Genomic DNA, 20245 nt, shown 5'->3' with positions numbered 1-20245 from the left:
TGGCTCTTCTGGGTAGTTTTCATCCAGTCGTTGACTCAGGATCCATCCTCCTCTGCCCTCTGAACCCCTAGAGTCCTGTGCTGGATCCCCCATATATGGGTGACTTCAGAGCAAAACAATGAATAATGGAGGCTGGTGGCTGGGAGATTTCAACAGGCCAGGCCTGGTAGTGGCATATTGTCTTTCTTTGCATCTACATTTAGGAAGTTAGAACTTGGTTCCATTGTTTACCTCACTGTGAAGTAGAAAAATGTTTTATGAGCAACTAGCCAGTTTCTGCCACATGCATTGGACTCTGACTTGATTAGACTACATTTGAGATCATGTGTTTATTTCAGAACTTGAAAATTTAAAAGGGATATTTAGAGTCTTCAAACCCCATAAAAGAAAGCCCTTGATAGTAAGAAGTCTGAAATCATGTTAATGAGTATGCACTCAAGAGCATTTAGCTTAATCATTTCCTCCCCTTGGTGTCTCTCAGGAGAAGGACCCAGTAGCAGCATGTGGTCTTCAGCCTCAACAGACCAGACCAAAGAATCTGACCCAGACTGGAGATCCAGTCTGCTTCTAAAGCAGTTTGCTCTGATCCAAGAAATAAATAGTACAAAGAATATTTTTATTTTATTATTTTTTTTTTTGAGAGAGAGAGGGAGCAAGCGAGAGGAGGGGGGCAGAGGGAGAAAGAGAGAGAGAGAATCGTAAGCAGTCTCCACACCTAGCACAGAGGGCTCAATCTCACAATCCCGAGATTACGACCCGAGCCAAAATCAAGAGTTGGATGCTTAACCAGCTGAGCCACCCAGGCTCCCCTAAAGAATACTTTTAGGAGCAGGTGGAGAACAGGTTACATTTCATATGGAAACTCGTTGTAAGACAGTGATCCCTACATCCCATGCAGTGGGACATCAAGTCAATATCCACAACATTGTACCATATAAGGAAATAACTTCTCTAATCAATGAACTATGTCATTGAGGCCTAATGTCTGGGTATCCAGCCTGGAAGCTTCTATTATAGTAACACCAGTGCAATCTATTATTTATTCTTTAGCTGCACCTGCTTCTTCAAGACTCAGTTTTTTCCATCTTTGTCCATTTTGGATTTACCGCTAGAAGGTCAATCAGGTTAGGGTACCATGAATGCCAGTTTCAAGAGCAGCCCAAAAGAAACTCTCCAGATGATTCATCTGCAGTGAACAATAGAACAATCTTCTATTTGGTACTTATGACCCCATCCTCTCACTAAACCTTGAAATATCTATGGCAGACTGAAATGCTGAATAGAGCCTATGGGAAGATTTGATTAGAGAATGAACGTGCTTGTCCATAGGGTTTGGGGGAGGAAATGCTTTTGTCAAGTTGCCTGTTCTTTTGAGAAGCAACTTTTATTTGACTTTACATGACTGGATGAGAACTACCTAGACAACTGGAATGCCTGGCCATGGGAAACCAGGTCACCATGAACCTGGAGCTGTCCATCAAAACCTGCTCTGAGGAACAAATCATAAAGTAGTATATGTGAGACTAGGCCTGAGCAGGTCCTGAAGACTCAAACAACTGTCATAAACAATCAATTTATACTTCCACCATGTCTGTTCCTGTCTTCCTGCCATTGAATCTTCAACCCATAATATGATCTCCTATGTAATCTCTATGACTATTTAACTGAGAAGGTGTGGTCCTGAAAGACCATGGAGAAAGTGCTCTTCCTAAAGTGGAGAATTTTATACAGTATATTTCACTGCAAATTAGCATGGAAGGAAGATCATTAGAAGCCAGGATAAGCACTGATTTAAATACCACATATAATCTTTAACCTCTATATAAAAGACAATGTTTAGAGGATTGGGACACAGAGCTTTAAGGAAGAAATGGGAGTAAATTCATGTGTGTTCCGTAGGATTTCTCATGACCAAGGAAGTTCTCAGTTTCCATGTGGACAAGAATACCGGCATACTTCAGAAGTCAATCAGCCTCATTTCCCAAGCACACCAGTGATCATGGTGATGATGATGACTATCTACGGGTTCAACATACTGGATTTCATTTAGCAATACTAGTTCAATTACAACCATTACTGACTATACATCTTACCAACAGCAGAACCAACCTTAAACCTCTAGTAGAATACAGTACTCAGACCGTGCTCTCTAAATTCCATTCCCCATCAAAAGGAATCAGTGCTTCTTGAAGCAGTCATTCCAATTCTAAGGCAAGAAAGGTAAAAGATGGGACTGTTGGGCACCTGGGTGGCTCAGTCGGTTAAGCGTCTGCCTTCAGCTCAGGTCATGATTCCAGGGTCCTGGGGTCAAGTCCTGCATCGGGCTGCTGAGCAAGGAGCCTGCTTCTCCCTCCACCTGCTGCTCCCCCTGCTTGTGCACTCTCTGACAAATAAATAAATAAAATCTTAAAAAAGAGAAAAAGATGGGACTGTAATGTTGTGTCACACCAGAAAGTAAGGGAGCTATTGAAGATACTAGGGTCATATGGGAAAAAACAAAAAAACAAACAAACAAAAAACCTAAGTAGCCAGTTTGAATAGGCTCTTTGATAGCCAGAGTAATGACCCCTTAATGATGCCCATGTCCTACTCTCCAGAACCTATGAATATGTTATTCATATTCATATCCAGAACCTGCCTTACATGTTAAAAGGAACCTGCAGATGCATTTATATTAAGGATTTTCAAGTGGGGAGATCCTCCTGGATAATCTGTGTGATCCCAGACAAGGGTCTGTGTAGAAGCAAGGAGAAAGACTCGGAGCCAGGAGAAAGATGTGACGATGGAAGCAGAATCGGAGTCAGAAAGAGGCATAAAGGTGCTGTGCTGACCTTCAGGGTGGAAGAAAGGGGCATGAGCCAAGGAGTGGAAGCTCCCTTAGAAATCTAGGGTAAGCAAGAAATCAGATTCTCCCTGAGCCCTCCAGAAAGGGATACAGCCTGAGGACATCTGGATTTTGGCCTAGGGAAGCCCATGTCAGACTTCTAAGCTCCAGAACTGTAAGATAATAATTTTTGTGTTGCTTTAAGCCACAGAACTTGTGATTTGTTACAGCATTAAAAGGAAATTAAAATAGACTCCCACTCAGTAAATACAAGACAATTTGCACATCAATAAAGACAATCACTGTAACAAATAAAAATACAGCAAATAAGTTTACATTGATGAGCTCATCATGATTTTTTTTATAACATCTCTTTTGTTGTATTTTTTTAAAAAAGTGATAAAGAAAGGGAAAAAGTAAAACGTTTACCCTGCCTTTCCTCTACTAACTATACCTCAGGAAGATAAAATGGTGGCGAGGAGGAAGTTTCTACTTGTAAATGCATTTCAAGTAATAAAGAGAAAGGGACAACAGAATATCCCCACCTTGCAACTCCTAATAAATTAATGGACCTATGTTAGTAGTTTTCTACCAGAGGTAATTTTGCCATCCCTGGGACATTTGGTACATCTGGAGACTTTTCTGATTGTCAAAACTGGAGGAGGTCGGGAGGGGACACAAATCCCATTTTGTGGGTAGAGGTCAGGAATGTTGAAAAAATACCCTACAATGTGCAGAAGAGCCCCCGCAAGAAACAACTATCTAGCCCTAAATGTCCATAGACATTGGCTGCTGTTGAGAAACCCTAGGCAATGCAATAACCGTAATAAACCCTAGAGAACAGAAACTGAACACTGTGTCCCTCTTGATAGAAGCACATGCCACCATCTGAAAAATCTTGCCAGAAAAGAAAATACATTTAAATATGATCAAGCCTTCAGATCTAAAAGGAGATACAGGGTCAATGGAACATGCAAATTACACTCCAGGGATGTCATCAAACAATCCAAGCTGCATGAGAATCCAACTGGGAAAAACAACACTGTTTTATTCAACAAGTAATTCCAAGGGGAAAAAAGGAAATTGAAGATGAACCTATACATTAAGTGGGTCTTCAGAGACATAGTAGACAATGGCAATGTATGGATTTTATTTGGATTCCTATTTGAACAAACTGCAATTTTTATATGTATTAGGTCTTTTGTTCCTTATAAAATACCTCAGTGATATTTTTATGGTTATTAAATAATGAACAAGATTTTAATTCTCAAATATTTTTCTGTGTCCAACTCTTTTAAAAGAAATATATTTAGGGGCACCTGGGTGGCTCAGTGGTTAAGCGTCTGCCTTCAACTCAGGGCGTGATCCCAGGGTCCTGGGATCGAGTCCCATATCAGGCTCCCTGCTCCGCTGGAAGCCTGCTTCTTCCTCTCCTACTGCCCCTGCTTGTGTTCCCTCTCTCACTGGCTGTTTCTCTCTCTGTGTCAAATAAATAAATAAAATCTTTAAAAAAAAAAAAGGAAGAAATATTTAATGGCTTTATTATTTAGAATATCATCTTATTTTGCCCCTGAATCAACAGTACTTTCCTCCCTTATACTGAGAATGTCGTTCACAAACAGCTACTAATTAGGAATGTCTATTGTCTCAAGGTATTCATGTATATTAATTAATGAGAATTTAAATTTCTGAGAAAAGGCAGTCCTAGAAAAAAAAGCCTATAAAATGAAAAAGATAAAAGTAGAAATTTAACACATGGAAAATAAAATTACACTCGTCTGTTTCTACATATCTGAAGCCCACTCTCAACATTTCTGCTTCCTGAGAAATGCAGATCTGGAAAACCTTTCAGGTGAACCCAAACAAGCTAAGTTGCTGGATGAAGGCAAAGGGATCATGGGATGGGAGGCGGAGAAAAGTCACGCTGGGCCCACCCATCAGTCACAGAAATGAGGTACAGCACCTTCACATATTCTCCTCCTTGAGGTGTCCTGTATATATTTGGCTCATTTCCTTCTTTTATATCTTTCTCCTACACTGTATATAGGATGTGTTCAGAGTGGTCAATTTTTCAGTTGACTCCACAATTTATAGAATATTTAGACAGGATATTGATATTTTAGAAGACAAATGAGATCCACATGGGAATTCCAAACTGAGAGAAGATGAACTATTCCTCTGAAATACTTTTAAATCACAGAACTTGACTTTTCTCTTTTCTCTATAGCCACTATCTTAATTCAGATTCCTCTAATGTCTCAATAATGATTGTGGAGCAGCCCCCTAGCTAGTCTCCTCTGCTCCAATCCTTTCTTCCTCTGACTTGTTTGCCAAAATGATATCTCAAGAATGTAAATTTTATCAAGCTACCACTGCCTTAACAAAATCTTTATTGGCTTGGATTTTGCATTCAGTGCCCTCCAAGACCTGGCCTACCACTTGCCTTAGCCTCACTAGTTCCTCAGCCTCTCTGCCCCATAAGCCCAGCCTTGGATATTTTTTGAATTTTTGTGCTCTCTTCCAGCTCAGCACACTTCACAAGGTGCTCCTTTGCTTGGGTTGCTTGTTATCTGGGTCACTTGTTCTCACTTTCCTGGCCTCCAACAAGATAGTTTCCGGTCTTTTCATACAGAAGACTACTGCAATCACCCCCAAAGTCTTACTGTCTGTGACTCCTCTCACCCTGCATTTTAATTGCTTCACTGTCATCCTTGCTATGCCGTTATATTTTCAGGACTCATTCATATCGACTATTGTGTCTCAACAATTCATTGTCACTGATACACAGTAGATATTCCACTGATATCTGAATACCTAATGAGAAATTTAGCTCAGTACCACTGACATCTATCGAGACACATGCCAATTTTGAAAAATTTAGGATTGATTACTTTTAGGTAGATTTGAAATGTCGGATGAGCTTTGGATTATATGAAACTTCAACTCTGCTTGAACACTGAGAATGTGTGATAACATATTCACAAATGGAAAAACTGTGAATCCCCTGACTTACATGAGACACAAGAAGAAAGGTCTTTGAGGTTTTTTTCAAGGGAGTGAGAAGATGAGCTAGTATCCATTCTTTCTCCTCTTTCCCCTTCCTTACCCGTTGTACAATATTTCTTCTCCCTTTTGTTCCTTACTTAGGTGTTTTCTCAGAGATGAGGTCCAGCCTCACATATTCCACCTCATTAATTTACAAAGATCAGGTAGGGCCCTGTTGTGTGGGGGAGGAGGGATGGGAGAAGGCATTCAGAGACTAGAGGGAAACACAGTTGGCCCAACTATCCTGATTCCCAAAATACATATTGAAATTGTCTTATCTTTCAGTGGCCTTGGCTCAGAAATCTGTCCTTTCTCAGATTAACTCTCTTATATTTTATATATTAATTCATACTTTATGTGCTTATTGTTCCTAAAGTCTCAGAAAAGAGGTTATGGAATTTTCAGAATGGACAGTTTTAACATTTAAGCGGTACCTCTTACATACGCAGTAAAGTTCCTCGCAAATTGCTTGTATGCTGTCAAGTAGTTCCCCAGATGTGACTTTTCTTTGGCCTGTAGTAGCCTTCAAAAACACCTTTAGTTATATTCCTGTTGCTATAAAACAAGACCTTTAGTTGATGCTCCTTCCCTGAGGTACCTTCCGCACTCAGGCAAGATGCTATGTGCACAGTCAGTGGTCCAGCACAAAGACATCGTAACAGCCTCCATAGCATCTCTCTCAGAACAGTGACTCACACAGTTACTGCATGTGGCTTCATACGTCACACATTATTTTAAGTGAGTCTAGAATATGAAAATATTTTAGTTCCCAATGGAAACGCAATTACCTTGTACAAAATTTGGATGAATAAGAACCAGTGATCCAGAGTAAGATCCACAAATAGGTCCGGGATTACGAACAATGTAACAAATCAAAACAGTGTGTTTTTTCTTCTTATTACTCTCAGGCCATATGAACGGACACAGAAAAAGTGTGGGAAGCTCTATTACAGCAGTGCTCAACTCCACTGAACACGCTGCTGTGACATAAAATACACCCACACCCACACGCCAACCCAACCTCCAGCCTCCCACCCAGCATCACCAGTACATGTGTCCTCATCTCCTTCCTGGTTTCCAGGACAATGCAGATGATGACTGCCATATCTGAGTCAAGTGGGAGAAAACACAGGCAAAGCTCCTTTCTCTAAGTGATGCTCAGGATTCATCAAGTTGCCAGTTTTGATGTTAACCCAGATAATTGCCCTAATAGCTTCTGCCAGGCCCCCTTCATCTCCTTATTCCTTACACTATAAATCATGGGGTTCAGCATGGGTGTCAACACAGCATAGAAGAGAGAGATCAGCTTCTCCTGAAGGACAGAGGGGCTGGAGCGGGGCTGGATATACGTGAAAATGGCCATGCCATAGCACAGGACAACCACTGTGAGGTGAGAGGCACAGGTGTGGAAGGCTTTCTTTCTTCCCTCCGTGGACTGGATCTTTAGGATGGTGGAGATGATCTGGATGTAGGACAGGAGAACCAGGCAGAAAGGTGTCATCAGCAGAACAATGCTAGAAACCATGATTGCGATCTCATTGGAGGAGGTGTCCACACAAGCCAGTCTGACCACAGCTAGGAGTTCGCAGGATATGTGATCAATATACTTGTTTTGGCACATGGGCAGCTGAAAGGTGATTACAGTCTGCATGAGAGAGTTGACAGAGCCACTGACCCAGGATGTGATGGCCAACCTAGCACAGAGGCCTCCGTGCATGATGACCGAGTATCGCAGGGGGTTACACACAGCCACGTAGCGGTCATAGGCCATCACTGCCAATAGAACAAACTCAATCCCGCCCAAGCCCAGGGAGAAAAATAACTGGGCTGCACAGCTCACAAATGGGATTGCTTTATGTGCTGCAAGAAAATGCGCCAGCATCTGAGGAACGATGCTTGTGGCATAAGAGACATCAACGAGGGAGAGGTTGGTGAGAAAGAAGTACATGGGGGTATGGAGTCGGCTGTCCAGTCTGATGAGAAGAACAATGAAGAAATTCCCCAGCACTGTCACCATGTACTTGATCAAGAAGAGGACAAAGAGGGAGACCCGTGTGTCCCAGTCACTGGACAGGCCAAGGAGAATAAACTCTCTCTCCCAAGTCTGGTTACCCATTCCCATTAAAAAATCTGAAGATTATTAATCTGCAGAGAAAGTCAGAAACAATAGAATCTATTGAATCAAAGAATTATTAAAAAAAAACTTTTTATGAATACATATTGTATACAATTGGCCAGCCTTAACCAGATGTTTCACACCATTTACTGGCCAAGATGACAAGCTTTATCCCAACATGTATTACATCTATTCTCATCAGAGTCAGGCCAGCACTTTTATATGGACATGAAGTGGTCTCAAGATAACCCAGTTAAACGCTGGAGATAATGCAGTGCAATTTTAGGAGCTCACATCTTTACCAACTTACCTCAGATTGAGAGTGAGGGGAGCTTGGTAGGTGACAGTAGTAGGTAAAATGAAAAACAATGGAAAAAAATCTGGTTGGAAAGTTACAAAAACTACCTTAATTGTGTCAACTAGCTTCATCATGATAAAATGAATAAATCTATTACAAGAGGCAGGCACTCACTCTTTGGGAAGAAGCAGGGCCTTGTGGAAAGTTCTAGAATCAGAGAAGATAGGTTTGAAATCTGATTTTATTTAGCAGCTTTGTTATTGTGGTTTAGTGACAAACTTTTATATATGAAACAGGACATTATACCACTCATAAGTACTTTCAAGCTGAAATGTAGGTAACTTTGGAGAAAGTACCCTGTAGACTGTACTGGTAACAATATTACATACTAGTCTGAGTATTAGTAGTAACATGACCTCTGCCTTAGAGTAGATAGAATAACAAAGGATTTTCCCATGTATAACCTCCACAAACTCAGATATAAATGAAATTGGAGGCATTCTGTAATAGAACTGAGGGCTTCAGGATGACTGGTCACCTTGAGGACATGGGGACCATTTGCATTTTTTATAGCCCTGATCTCTTCAGCCTTCACTGGGATCAGAAGGGAAGGAATTGTAATCATACCTTGTTCTTTTCATTTTTCTTATCAACTTGATGTTCTTAAGAATCTATCCTTTGCATATGGGCTCGAAATAAAGAAAATGACAGTATGGATGTTTGACTTTCTATTTACAAAAGAGGAAGGGAAGCAATTGTTTAAGGAACCTTCATCATTGACCAAGGCAGAGTACAATATATGTATGAATATATGTAGACGTATGCTGGAATGGAATTTCTTTTGTGTTTTCTTTCACCCCAGAAAGGTTCTTAAGTAGAACTATATGTTACAATATCAATGTTGAACACTAAACAGAAACTGTTCAAATTTTTAAATTTTTTTTAAAAGTAAAAGATAAAGGCAGTAAGAGGGCTTGAGGGCAGAAACAGAGCTGCTTGCCTGTCCTAGAATCCAAAGGGATCTTGCTAGGGTCTGTGAGCAGAAAGGTAAGACTGTCTATGCCTCTACTCTCTTGTCCAATAAAGGCTGAAACAAAACAAGCAGTTTCCCCAAATGCCCATCTCTTTCACGGTTCAGCCACATACATTTTCATAAACTCTCCTGGTGTCCTTCTCTTACCTGATCTCCCCTTTCAACTGTTCCTCCTCTTTGGTTCTATCATAAACCTTCCACCACCACCTCTCACTTGGCTTTTCTTCAATCATGGTCAGACCAAATGCCTCAAAGATGACATTCAATTTTAATTCTAAAACCTCAAGAAAAAAATCTGTTAACTGTTACTGAATTTTCACAAATCTGTGACAGAAAGTAGACATTTCTTTTTCCACTCATTTGGCAAACATCCATGAAGTGCCATTGCTGCTAGTTGCTGAGATTTCAAAGTAAATATTACACTTCCCTACACTTAGAGTTCATGTGGATGAAAAAGACACAGAACAGATTGCCATCCTATCACTGTCCCCCTGTTGCATGTGCAAGCTGCCTGGAAACATGCCAGCCCATGACTCACTCTGGTCTTCCTGCCTACCCCACACATCTCTCTACTACAGCCCTTGTCTCATGACAAATGAACAACAGTATTGCTTCTCACTGTAGGTCCAAGCTTCAGAACTCAACAGTCTGTGCTCTGAATCCATTCTCTTCCACTTCCTGGGACCCAAAGCAAGCCACCCGGCTGCCCCTGTCTCACAGTTCTTCAATGGCACAATGTGGATAATACTGGCCAACTAAAAAGGTCATTGCTGAAATTAAGGAGTCGAAGATCCAACCTTCCTATACTAATGACTGAATCAGGGCAGGTATCCATTATTTGGCAATGATAATTGACCTAAACCTTCGATTTCATATTCTCTATCTCTTTCATTATCTTTCTCACCTATGTCTTTCAATAACTATCTTATTCTTTCACTTATTCCCTCTTTTTGCCATCCTTGCGTTTCTCTTGTCTCTCATTGACCACTTTTCCCTCATTAAAAAAAAAATACATACAATCTCTCAATATGGGGAGAAGAATCTTTGCTATTTATCATTCAAATTACTTCCTCTTTCACAACAAGAGTTCTCAAATGATTAGTATCCACCTGCTAGAATTATTTCCTCATAGGATTCATCCTTTGAGCCATAAAAATGTGGTTTTCACTTTCACTAAATCAAGGAAATTATAGTCTTAAAGATCACTGGTGACTTTCTCGTATCAAAGACACGGGTTTTCATTTGATTTTCACTGTTTAACTTTTAAAATGTCAAATTTTGCTGCTTCAAACCCTTGACTCTATCCTGTGCTTCTGTCCTCACTTGCCTCTGACCGGTTACTCCTTATCTGCATTCTTGGGGGATTTCTCCAAACCCTCCCGCTCCACCGCTGGGAAAATCCGGTCAGTTCTGTGCTCACCAACTGTACTCTTCTATGGCTTTTTTCCCTTGAAGGGCTTGTAATTTCTAACGACAATAACTGTGATCAACTCTGTGCAGCTCACCCTCAAGTCTACATTTGTCTCCTGGGCTTCCCTCTGAAGGCCCAGCTGCTTTCCCCAACACCACAATGAATGTCTGTCTCATAAATGTCTCACCAAGGCCTCCACTCACCTCCCCACACACGGGATCCCTCCTGACTCCTTCATTCTATCAATGCAACAAAAATTCTCCCACATCACACTTGACTTTTCCCTCCTCTTCCCCACTCCACGGAATAAATCCTCTTTCTTCATTTCCTTTACTGCATATTCCCCAACTCCCCATAATGTCATTCGCACTTGCCCTCACCACCCCACCCCATGGAGTGCAGGGCGTCCTTGTAAATTTCCCTGATGCCACCTCCACCCACTCCACAGCCTACACGCTCCTCCAAGTTCATCAGGAGATACAAGTGTTTCCCCATCACTTCCCCACACAAACAGATCCTACATGTACACAGAATTAAGGTTTTCCTGCACAGAAGAATTTCCACACAATCTTCAGTCTGGTCCTGCTCTATCTCTAAATTTTATTTTCTTATCGCTAGCATTTATTATCATACTGTGTGTTTTACAGCAAAGTATTTTGTTAAAATAAGCTGTTAACACTGAAGTAACTTTCAGGGAGGATATGTTAACTGATTATTTTTAAGCCACTGAGGCTGCTCTTCATTTCCAAAGACCACTGCCTTATTTCAAAATCATTAATATCCAAGTACACCTTTTGTCCACACTCTAGAGTCCTTTTTGGGACTCATGGCAGACAAAGAAAATAGATCGGCCTTTGGAAAGGCAAATGCAGGAGGAAACGTGTGTCCGTCAGATGCTTTTAGCATGGCCTGCAGTTAATGCCATCACCGTATTGCTTTGGGAGCAGCTCCACTTAAATTTAGCTGCGTTCCTGTCCTGACCTAGGGTGGAAAATGGACTCAGTGCCAGATGAGGACTTCAGATCTCAGCACTCCTATCAGAACGCCGGAGCTTGGTCTTCTCAGATCTAACTAATTTGTAGGATCTGTAGCTCTTCCTGAACGTGTATTTTTCACTGAGGTCAAAAAACAAAGGGGAAATGTGGGAATATCTGTTCCATTTGTCTGCATAAATAAGGCAACAGAAACCTTTTAGGACAGGGCTAGGCAGGCAGCTGATGTCCAAAACCAGTGTTAAACAACGACCCCAGTTAAGAGCTCATCTATTTAGCTCTTCCTCCTGCACAATGTGTTTTGTGCTCTTTTCTGAGAAATTGTCCTAACTCTGGCTACTTTACCTTTTTGCCAGGTCCGCAGTATGCTTTAATAAACAACAAAATGCTATTTCACATATTTTCTCAACAAATCTGCAGCCATTCTCTATATGTTTTGAGTTATGATGGTCCACTCACAAATGAATAATCCAGCTGCCTGCTCAGAATATAGTATTGAGGAATGACATTTCCCTTGGTTAATCTCCTTGGACATGAGCACCTTGCAGGAAGGACTTCATGCCAGTGTTTTGTGGAGTAGGGTGGATGTAGGATAATTACTAGAGCCATAACAAAGAGAGCATACCACGTGACGTAGTATGAAAGATGCCATAGAAAGAGTCTATGAAAAATTTTCTCTTTAAAATACTGATAGTAATGCCTGAAATGTGTTATTTTTATGTGGAACATCTCCTTTTGAAGACATATTTAAATATGAAAAATATTAAATGGAAGGTTTATGATATAAAGCAAATAATCTTTTTGTGAACTAGTATGTGAATGATTCTGACGTTGCAGAAAAAGTCAGGGGTGAAGTACACACAGCAAGATCAAATTTTCCCAGTTAAAATATTACCTTTCTAGACCTTAGCTAAAACTAGTTCCCAGTGCCTCCTCCCATTATCCAATAATTATTAGTTACACAAATATCAGGACTAAAATGTTCTCTCTATGACAAAGAAATGAAGACATAAAGTAGGTGAACAAATTTCTCACACAACACCTTTTATATGACACAATACACCTAATTTAAAAGTTAAAATTTAGCCAACCATTATGATCTTTAAAAAAAAAAAAAATCTATTCACTGATTCCATGGAAACGGTTATTTTTTCTGTTATAAATGATGTAAATTGTAACAAGTTAAATGTTATTTTTCAACCTATTCCACCTCCTTAAATTCAACTACAATTATTTTTCTTATTGTTTCAATCTCCTACTACCTGATGATATCTTTGGCTGAAAGTACATGTCATCTGAACAAGATGAACGGTGAATAATTCAGACAACAATGCTTACTGATGTTAAAACCAGGACTGGCCTGTATCTCCATGGGGTACGTAAAGTTTGGCCTTAGCTTATTCCTGCCTCCCTTTATCTTATTCTTGCTTCTAACCCTTTATTTACAAGCCAAATAGTTTCACGCCATCTCTGTAACTCTTTATATCAAGGTGTACCTTCCACTAAAACGGTCCATGCTCTAATAAAATTGCCCATTAGAAATATGGTAAATTCTCAGGCAGTAATTTTTGGTAAAATTTGTAAACACATGGTATTTGGGAGTCATGGAAATGAGGCATCTGCAACTCGTCTGTCATCATTGACTTTAACTCTAACCAGTAGATCTCCCAGAGAGGAGCCCCTTCGTGTTGAGCTCACTAAGCTCTGCAGAATGCCTAAGAGGAAGGGTGTTCCCCCAAGTAACAGTATGGCTTTTCAATGTAGTAAAGTGCCCATTTAGCCTTCCCAGATTCCTGCTGTAATAGAACTGATAAGGCCTTGAAGAACTATGAGTAACTGCTCAAGTAAGACCAGAAACCTGACCCACAGACGAAATCTAACAAGAACTAACAGAATTTTCGCTATGCTGTGCCACATAGACAGGAGCATTACTTGTGGTTCTCAAGAGATGTCTGCAGTTGCTGCTGTTCATGTTTTTCAATCATTTTTAATTGCATTTAGTTTCCACTGCTACCCTATGGACACACACTCCAAAATACTTGATTAAATTTTGTAAGGATGGAATTATTCAGAGTTTCACAAATGGGTGAAAGGTTTCATATACCTTCTCTATTCTCAGCATTCATTGCCAAATTCACTATCTTACTATCATGTGTAAACATTTTAAACTAACAACTTTTTTCCACTTCTTTCGGCTGGCTTCTTCAAGAAATTATCTTCTCCCTCTCCTCATACATTAGGAAGAGACAAGTAAGTATTGATTTGAACAGACTCAGGATGTATGCACGCTATAGGATTCCTCAGTGCCTCACTTTCCAGGATTATATTTCAGAACCATATCTCTTCCCACTATTCATGTCAATTCGAAGAGGGCATGGATGGACAAAACACTGGAGCAGCCTCAAAAATCCAATCTGAAACACTGAGGCTTATGGTAAGCTCACTACCCATATTTTTCCCCCATTCATTACATCAATAATGCCCTATAGCTAAAGGGGGGAAAGCTTTTTCTCCTCTGAAAGTCTATGCATATCTTTTTCAATCCTCTACTGCATCTTAATCATATTGGCTTCGTATTTGGAATCTGCTACAACTTCACTGCAACAGACAGAAACGAAGCACGTGAAGGGGAGTCCCACAACCTACAGACATGTCTCATCTAATGCTGGTCAAAATAAACCAGACCACATACATACGATTACATACTTGAACTGCCAATAGAAATAGTACTTAAATTTAGGGAAAGATTCATCAGACTTATGGCTGAACACCTGGATGCTGTATACATTTAATGCATTCATTGTGAGCAGAAATATTTGCAACAACCTAATGTTTGGAACAGAGAACCCAAGGATCACTTGGGAGGGTGATCTCAAACAGGTTTTATATCTACAAAAGGTAACCAGTTTGCTACTTTCCATCTAGATATGGTGCCTGGCATTTCACATAATCCGCAATTATTGAGGCTCAGTTTCTCCATTTATGCAATACTCAAATCGCCTTGAATGATGTTTTATTATGGTTTCATCCGATAAATGTTCAGCTTCTCTGCATGTCTTGTCCCCAGTGGGGAGACCACAGCAGTGTAATTCCCTTAATCTACCGTGTCCCCACAGTGCAATCCCTACAGCCTAATCTAGAGGAACTAACTCCAAAAATGAGAGTCGGGAGACCTCAATTCTAGTCCCAGTCCACATTCTGAGTGTTGTAGGACTTGAACAATCCTCTTACTCATCTTACATGTCCTAACGCTGAAAGGAAAATCAAAATACGTTGTACACAAACTCTTTGAGAAAATTAAGAAAATTAAGAAAACTATAGCGTGCATAGTTATTAACAATTTATCTTTTTGGAAATTTAATAGACTCCTACTACATGTTCATGAATATAATACGTAACTATCATCTTACAGATCTGGTTTGTCCCTTAGGTCCTCCCCAAATATGATGTAGAAATCCTCCCTACTATCTTCAGTTTCCACATACTAATCATCCTCTTCTGCATCTCCCCTGTTTCACTCTCTCTCATTCTCTCCCTGTTAGTACATAAGCTCAGCACTGAGAACCCTTAGAACAGTACCGGAGCCCCCAGCTTCAGGAAGGCAGAATTACTGTACAACATTTGCCATATTATTTAGGGTGAGAAGATTACAGCCTTTGTGGGTCACATCCTGATCCAAATCCCTAACAAGTCAGATCAATTCTATTTCTACCTCTCTAGACACACCTGTGTACACACACCCTCTGCTGGTGCCTCCATTTGAGCTCTGATTTGTGTCTGACAAACAGACGAGTCTACTTCAGCCTAAGTTTATGTTGGTTTCTAAAGAAGGTTCCCTCCAACAAAGTCGTGGACCAGAGAGGTGAAGAGTCCTAGACTTCTCAGGCTCTTTGCTAAGAATTCATCTGGGACTAGTTTAGATTGTGAGGGAAACCGCTGCTAGAAGGTTCACAGATCCCCCACAACTGGCTCCAACACAAACCTAGTGAGGTGCAGCAGTGTCCGAATTAGCAATGTGGGGCTGACAGACTCCCCTCAGGAGCTTTATGCATTAGAGTGTCCATCACTGTCACCACTCCCAGTTCTCAAGGGCAGGGCCTCCACGCTGCCCTTCTTCTCCCTGTGAAGCCTGTTCTTCCCCACCCTCCTCAACCACAGTAACCCCCTGAAGCCAAAGGTCATTCTAAAAAGCCAAAGATGCCAGCTGTCTGAGGTTTTAGAATATTCTCCTGTAGCCCAAACCTGACATTTAATTCGCTTGCCCCCTTTTTACTGAGCAGTGACTAAGTCAGCAACCAAACCTGGTGAAAAAAGTCATCCCCTTCAGCTCCAGGATACCCTTGTCTGTCCTGAACACAGGATCACGGTGCCAAGATGTGCAAAGACCCTACTACACCTGCTGAGAGTTTTGCAAGGATGGATGAAGAGTATGGAGAGCTCATCTCTCATAGTACTATTCAAGTTCAAAAAAAATAGCACTGTGTAAAAAGATTTAAGACTCAAATAGGATCTATAGAAATAGTTTGATGGTCTCCAGGGAAAAAAAGGGAAAAGTAAAGGAAATCCAAAATCATTAATACAATTTTCTATACCTCTTCAAATTTTTAATATTTATGAAAAGATTGAATGTAATTTGGGCAGACGGCAATCACATTACATCTCTTACATTCTTCAGGCAATGCTTCTATAAGTGAATCATTTGTCCATTCATCTCCCAGTCCACTACACAGTCACTCCAGCACCATCATTTACATATCCACACACTCACCCACTGTCCATAACCCTCTCCATACTCACTCAGCCACCTGCTTATCCCCTCATCAAGCACTTGGCACCTCATCTATTTCCCTAATGTCCAGTAATTATCTTCCATATCTTTTATTCTCACCAATGTGACTATCATCCTGCTTGTCCTCTCATTCATTCGGCCATGTTACCATAACGTCTGATACTACAGCAACCAGTGACTGTGACAATGTTTCTGTGATATTCCAAGCAACAGAAAGGGAAAGTAGAGATGCTTCTCATTCCTCACCTGAATTTCTGGACGCCCGTAGATTGACAGAATTGGTTGGATACTTTCTCTGAGGAAAGTTGGAAAAATTCCATGGCTGAGAGCGCTGTAGAAATAGTGTCTAGACATTCACATCACTGTTGTTCTTCTCCACTCGTCTGCAGACAACAAAAAGGGAAACTCCCAAATTTCAAGCTTTGGTAAAGATCCCACAGCTCTCTCAGTTGCTCCTGCTCCAGACCTGGGGCACCTTCCCTGTCATTCAACTGCCATCACTCAGCAAGTTATATCAGTCTTACTCAAAACATTTGTCCCATAGATATTTCCTTTCCATGGTTAATGCTGTTGTTTTAGTATTTGTACCAAAGCACCAAATAATTCACGGCACGTCAAAGTACGATAGCCTTCACTCTACCCAAACTCACTGAATTAGACCCTACACAGGAGGGTCAGCAAACTGTGTCTTAATGAGTCTTTCAGGTGTTTCTCATAAAATAAATTTGAGAACTCTTAGAACAATTCATTCTGTAAACCATGGTCACATTAATCTTTCATTATAACACTTTATTCTACCATTCTTCACTTCACAAATATTTCATCTACAGTCTCCAATGACTTCAATGCCACATTTCAACTAAGACAGAAGAGGTTCAAAATCAACCACAATCTCCGTTTTCCCTGCTGCTCTTCCCTGTGAGCCAGTTCCTGCTGTTCCCCAAACAGCAAATGCTCTTTTCTGCTCACAAAGGTCATCTCATCAGTGTCTGCCTAGGAATCGAAATAGTTCTTTCAAAAAGCATTTGTGACAAATGCACTAATATGTACTATCAATGTGTAGGCTTGGTTTGCAAGATAAACATGAATATAATGATTTGCTCCAAACACTATGCATATAATTTGGGTAAGCTGCTTTCGGAGAAGCAGTTTATTTGACCTAAATTCCTTGCCTTAAAAGTGATTATTTGTCATTTTATATTTTACTTACCTGCAAATTATCACTCCCACATCCCGCTTATACTTTATGTTTTAAAACACACCTTTAAAAGTAGGTGAAAATATACCACTCTGGTACAGGATGTTTCTGGGGGCAAAGTGGGGGGGGGGGGGCAGGGAGTATATGGGAACTCTCTGTACTTCCTGCTCCATTGTGCTATGAATCTAAAACTGCTTTAAAGAACACAGTCTCCTTTAAAGGAAAAAATATAAAGTACCCGAGCTTGTTCCAGCTTCCACTTAGGCTGTAAAAGCTGGAAAGAACATTGGTTCCCCCTTAAAACAAGAAAAGTTAAACCACAGAATCATAACTATTCCCAGAATCATCAGAAAGCTGACATTACAGGGCAACCCAAAAGCATGAACTCTCAGGAAAGATCAGCACATCCAGAGAGAGAGAGAGAGGATGTGAGCTCTTACTCACCTGGGCCAGAGCCTGGGAGGAAAACAGGGCCAGCAAACCAGCCCATGAGACTTGCCTTAACAAATGGCTGAAGTGTGAGGGTGGGTTTCTAGAAGCATAGAACGGCTGAGAGCCACAGCAAAACAGCAGTGCCCGCCGGTTCTCAAGATCTTCTCCACACGCATGGGACAGATGTTCAGGGAAAAGTGCAAGAGCAGAGAAAGCCTCCTGCGGGGTGCAGGTTCGGCGAAGGCAAGCACAGCTGTCAGCGGGAGAAGGCACGCTCTGGGCACAGGTGCCCCCGCATCCTGGAACAAAAGCCTGAGCCACTGGGGGAAGGGCAGCAAACTGTTTCCCTCAGAGACACATGCAGACTCATTACTGAGGGAGGAGAACAGAAAGCAAAACCACACATTCTTTCTCGAGGGTCCCTGGGGCAGGAAACCACTCTGCTCAGATGGTGAGCCATCTCCTCAGGCTGCTGAGGTGGAAAGACCACCAAGAAGGCCCCCACCCTGAGACACAGGGACAAAAGATGTGCCTTTGTCCTGAGAAGGAGCCAGGACAAAGGCATAAAGCCTCAGGCTCCATCTTCAGGCCAGCAAGATGGAGAAACAAGGCACAGCTGTGAGCCGGGGGCTCGGGCAGCCTGTGGACAGACAGACACTCTCTCCACATGCAGCCTCACAGCAGAGCCTACAACTCAGGGTGGGTCAGTGACACTGGGAAGAGCCCTCCAACCCCGGACACCCCACACTAAGCACAAGTCCTGATACAGAAAATTAATTTGTTGGTAGATGGGGACGATCACAGCAACCCAAAACTCAAGCGCCGCTCAACCCACCCGTGCGTTGATTCCCCCACTCTCCTCACCAAGCAAGACCACAGCACAGACAGAAGGGATGTGTCCATTTCAAGGCAAAATGTTCCTCATCTCACTTTATTACCCCACACTCAAAAGGTTCAGTTGCCAGTCAAAACCAAAGGTCAGAGGAAAAGGCAAAAAAGTATCAGTGTCACTGAACAAAGAAATTAACACAACCAGAATCAGATGTACTTGCTCATAGGAACTATCGCACAGGGGTTTAAAGTCACTCTCACAGATCAGCGTAAGGGTCTAGTAGAAGAGATGGACAGTGTCATGAGTGCGTGAGAATTTCCATAAGGACTGAAAGCGACGTGGAGGAATTAAGTAAACGTGCTGGACACGAAGGACACAGAAACAGAAATAAAGTTTGCTTATGAGTTGACTCAGTTGAGCTGAGAAACAATCAGAGAGCATGGAAGCAGAGGAGCAGGTCCAGAGAGGTTATCTGGGCCGCTGACCTTGGAGAGGGGGGAGAAGGGGCAACAGCAAAGGCACGGGGGTCGGGGAAGGCAAAGGGATCCCAGGATGAACAGTGAGCAAGAGTCCGAACGTGTTAACCAGACGCAGAAATGAGCAACAGCATCTTCGCAATGTCCTCCTTTGTGTGTCACGGGTATATTTCTATTTGTGACTGATTTTCTGCTTCTTTCCATTTCCTACTATTATATATAAAGGACTGTCCATGGTGGTCCATTTTACAGTTTATTCCACAATTTACAGAACCTTCAGACAGGATGGGACATTTTAAAGAAAGTGGTGAGTCTGTATAAGAATTGCAATTTGAGAGATGAAGTGTTCCTCTGAAATCTCTTATATTTTTAATTGAAGTATAATTGACATACAATATCCAATTAGTTTCATGTGTATATCATAGTGAATCAATACTTATATATTATGAAATTATCCCCACAATAAATGCAGTTACCAACTGGCACCATACAAAGTTATTACAATATTACTGATACTATTCCCTACGCTCTATATTACAGCTCCGTGACTTATTTTATAGCTTGAAGTTTGTACCCTTTAATCCCCTTCACCTATTTCACCTACCCCCCAATCCCTCCCCCCTCCATTAACCAACAGTTTGTTCCCTGTATGAGTCTGCTCTGTTTTGTTTTGTTTGTTAATTTGTTATGTTTTATAGATTCCAAACAGAAGTGAAATCATGTGGTATTTGTCTTTGACTTATTTCACTTGCGTAATGCTCTCTAGTTCCATCCTTGTTGTCACAAATGGCAAAATTTC

At 41.2% G+C, this 20245-nt stretch overlaps 1 protein-coding gene and 1 long non-coding RNA gene across 2 annotated transcripts in view; both read right to left on the bottom strand.

Annotated features, from left to right (window-relative positions):
- The window catches only part of LOC123000562 (uncharacterized), a 107866-nt gene that overhangs the window by 53785 nt on the left and 33836 nt on the right, over window positions 1-20245 (bottom strand). The window lies entirely within an intron of this gene.
- Window positions 7038-7991, bottom strand: LOC125281083 (olfactory receptor-like protein OLF3). Its single transcript, XM_048212775.2, has one exon. The coding sequence runs from the start codon at window positions 7989-7991 to the stop codon at window positions 7038-7040; it is 954 nt and encodes a 317-aa protein (XP_048068732.2).

Source organism: Ursus arctos, unplaced genomic scaffold (genome assembly GCF_023065955.2).
Source record: "Ursus arctos isolate Adak ecotype North America unplaced genomic scaffold, UrsArc2.0 scaffold_3, whole genome shotgun sequence".
Lineage (NCBI taxonomy): Eukaryota > Metazoa > Chordata > Mammalia > Carnivora > Ursidae > Ursus > Ursus arctos.
This window is presented reverse-complemented; position numbering and strand designations above follow the sequence as displayed.

Excerpts from the sequence above, each read along its gene's own strand:
- LOC125281083 (XM_048212775.2), bottom strand. The coding sequence starts at position 7,991 with ATGGGAATGGGTAACCAGACTTGGGAGAGAGAGTTTATTCTCCTTGGC.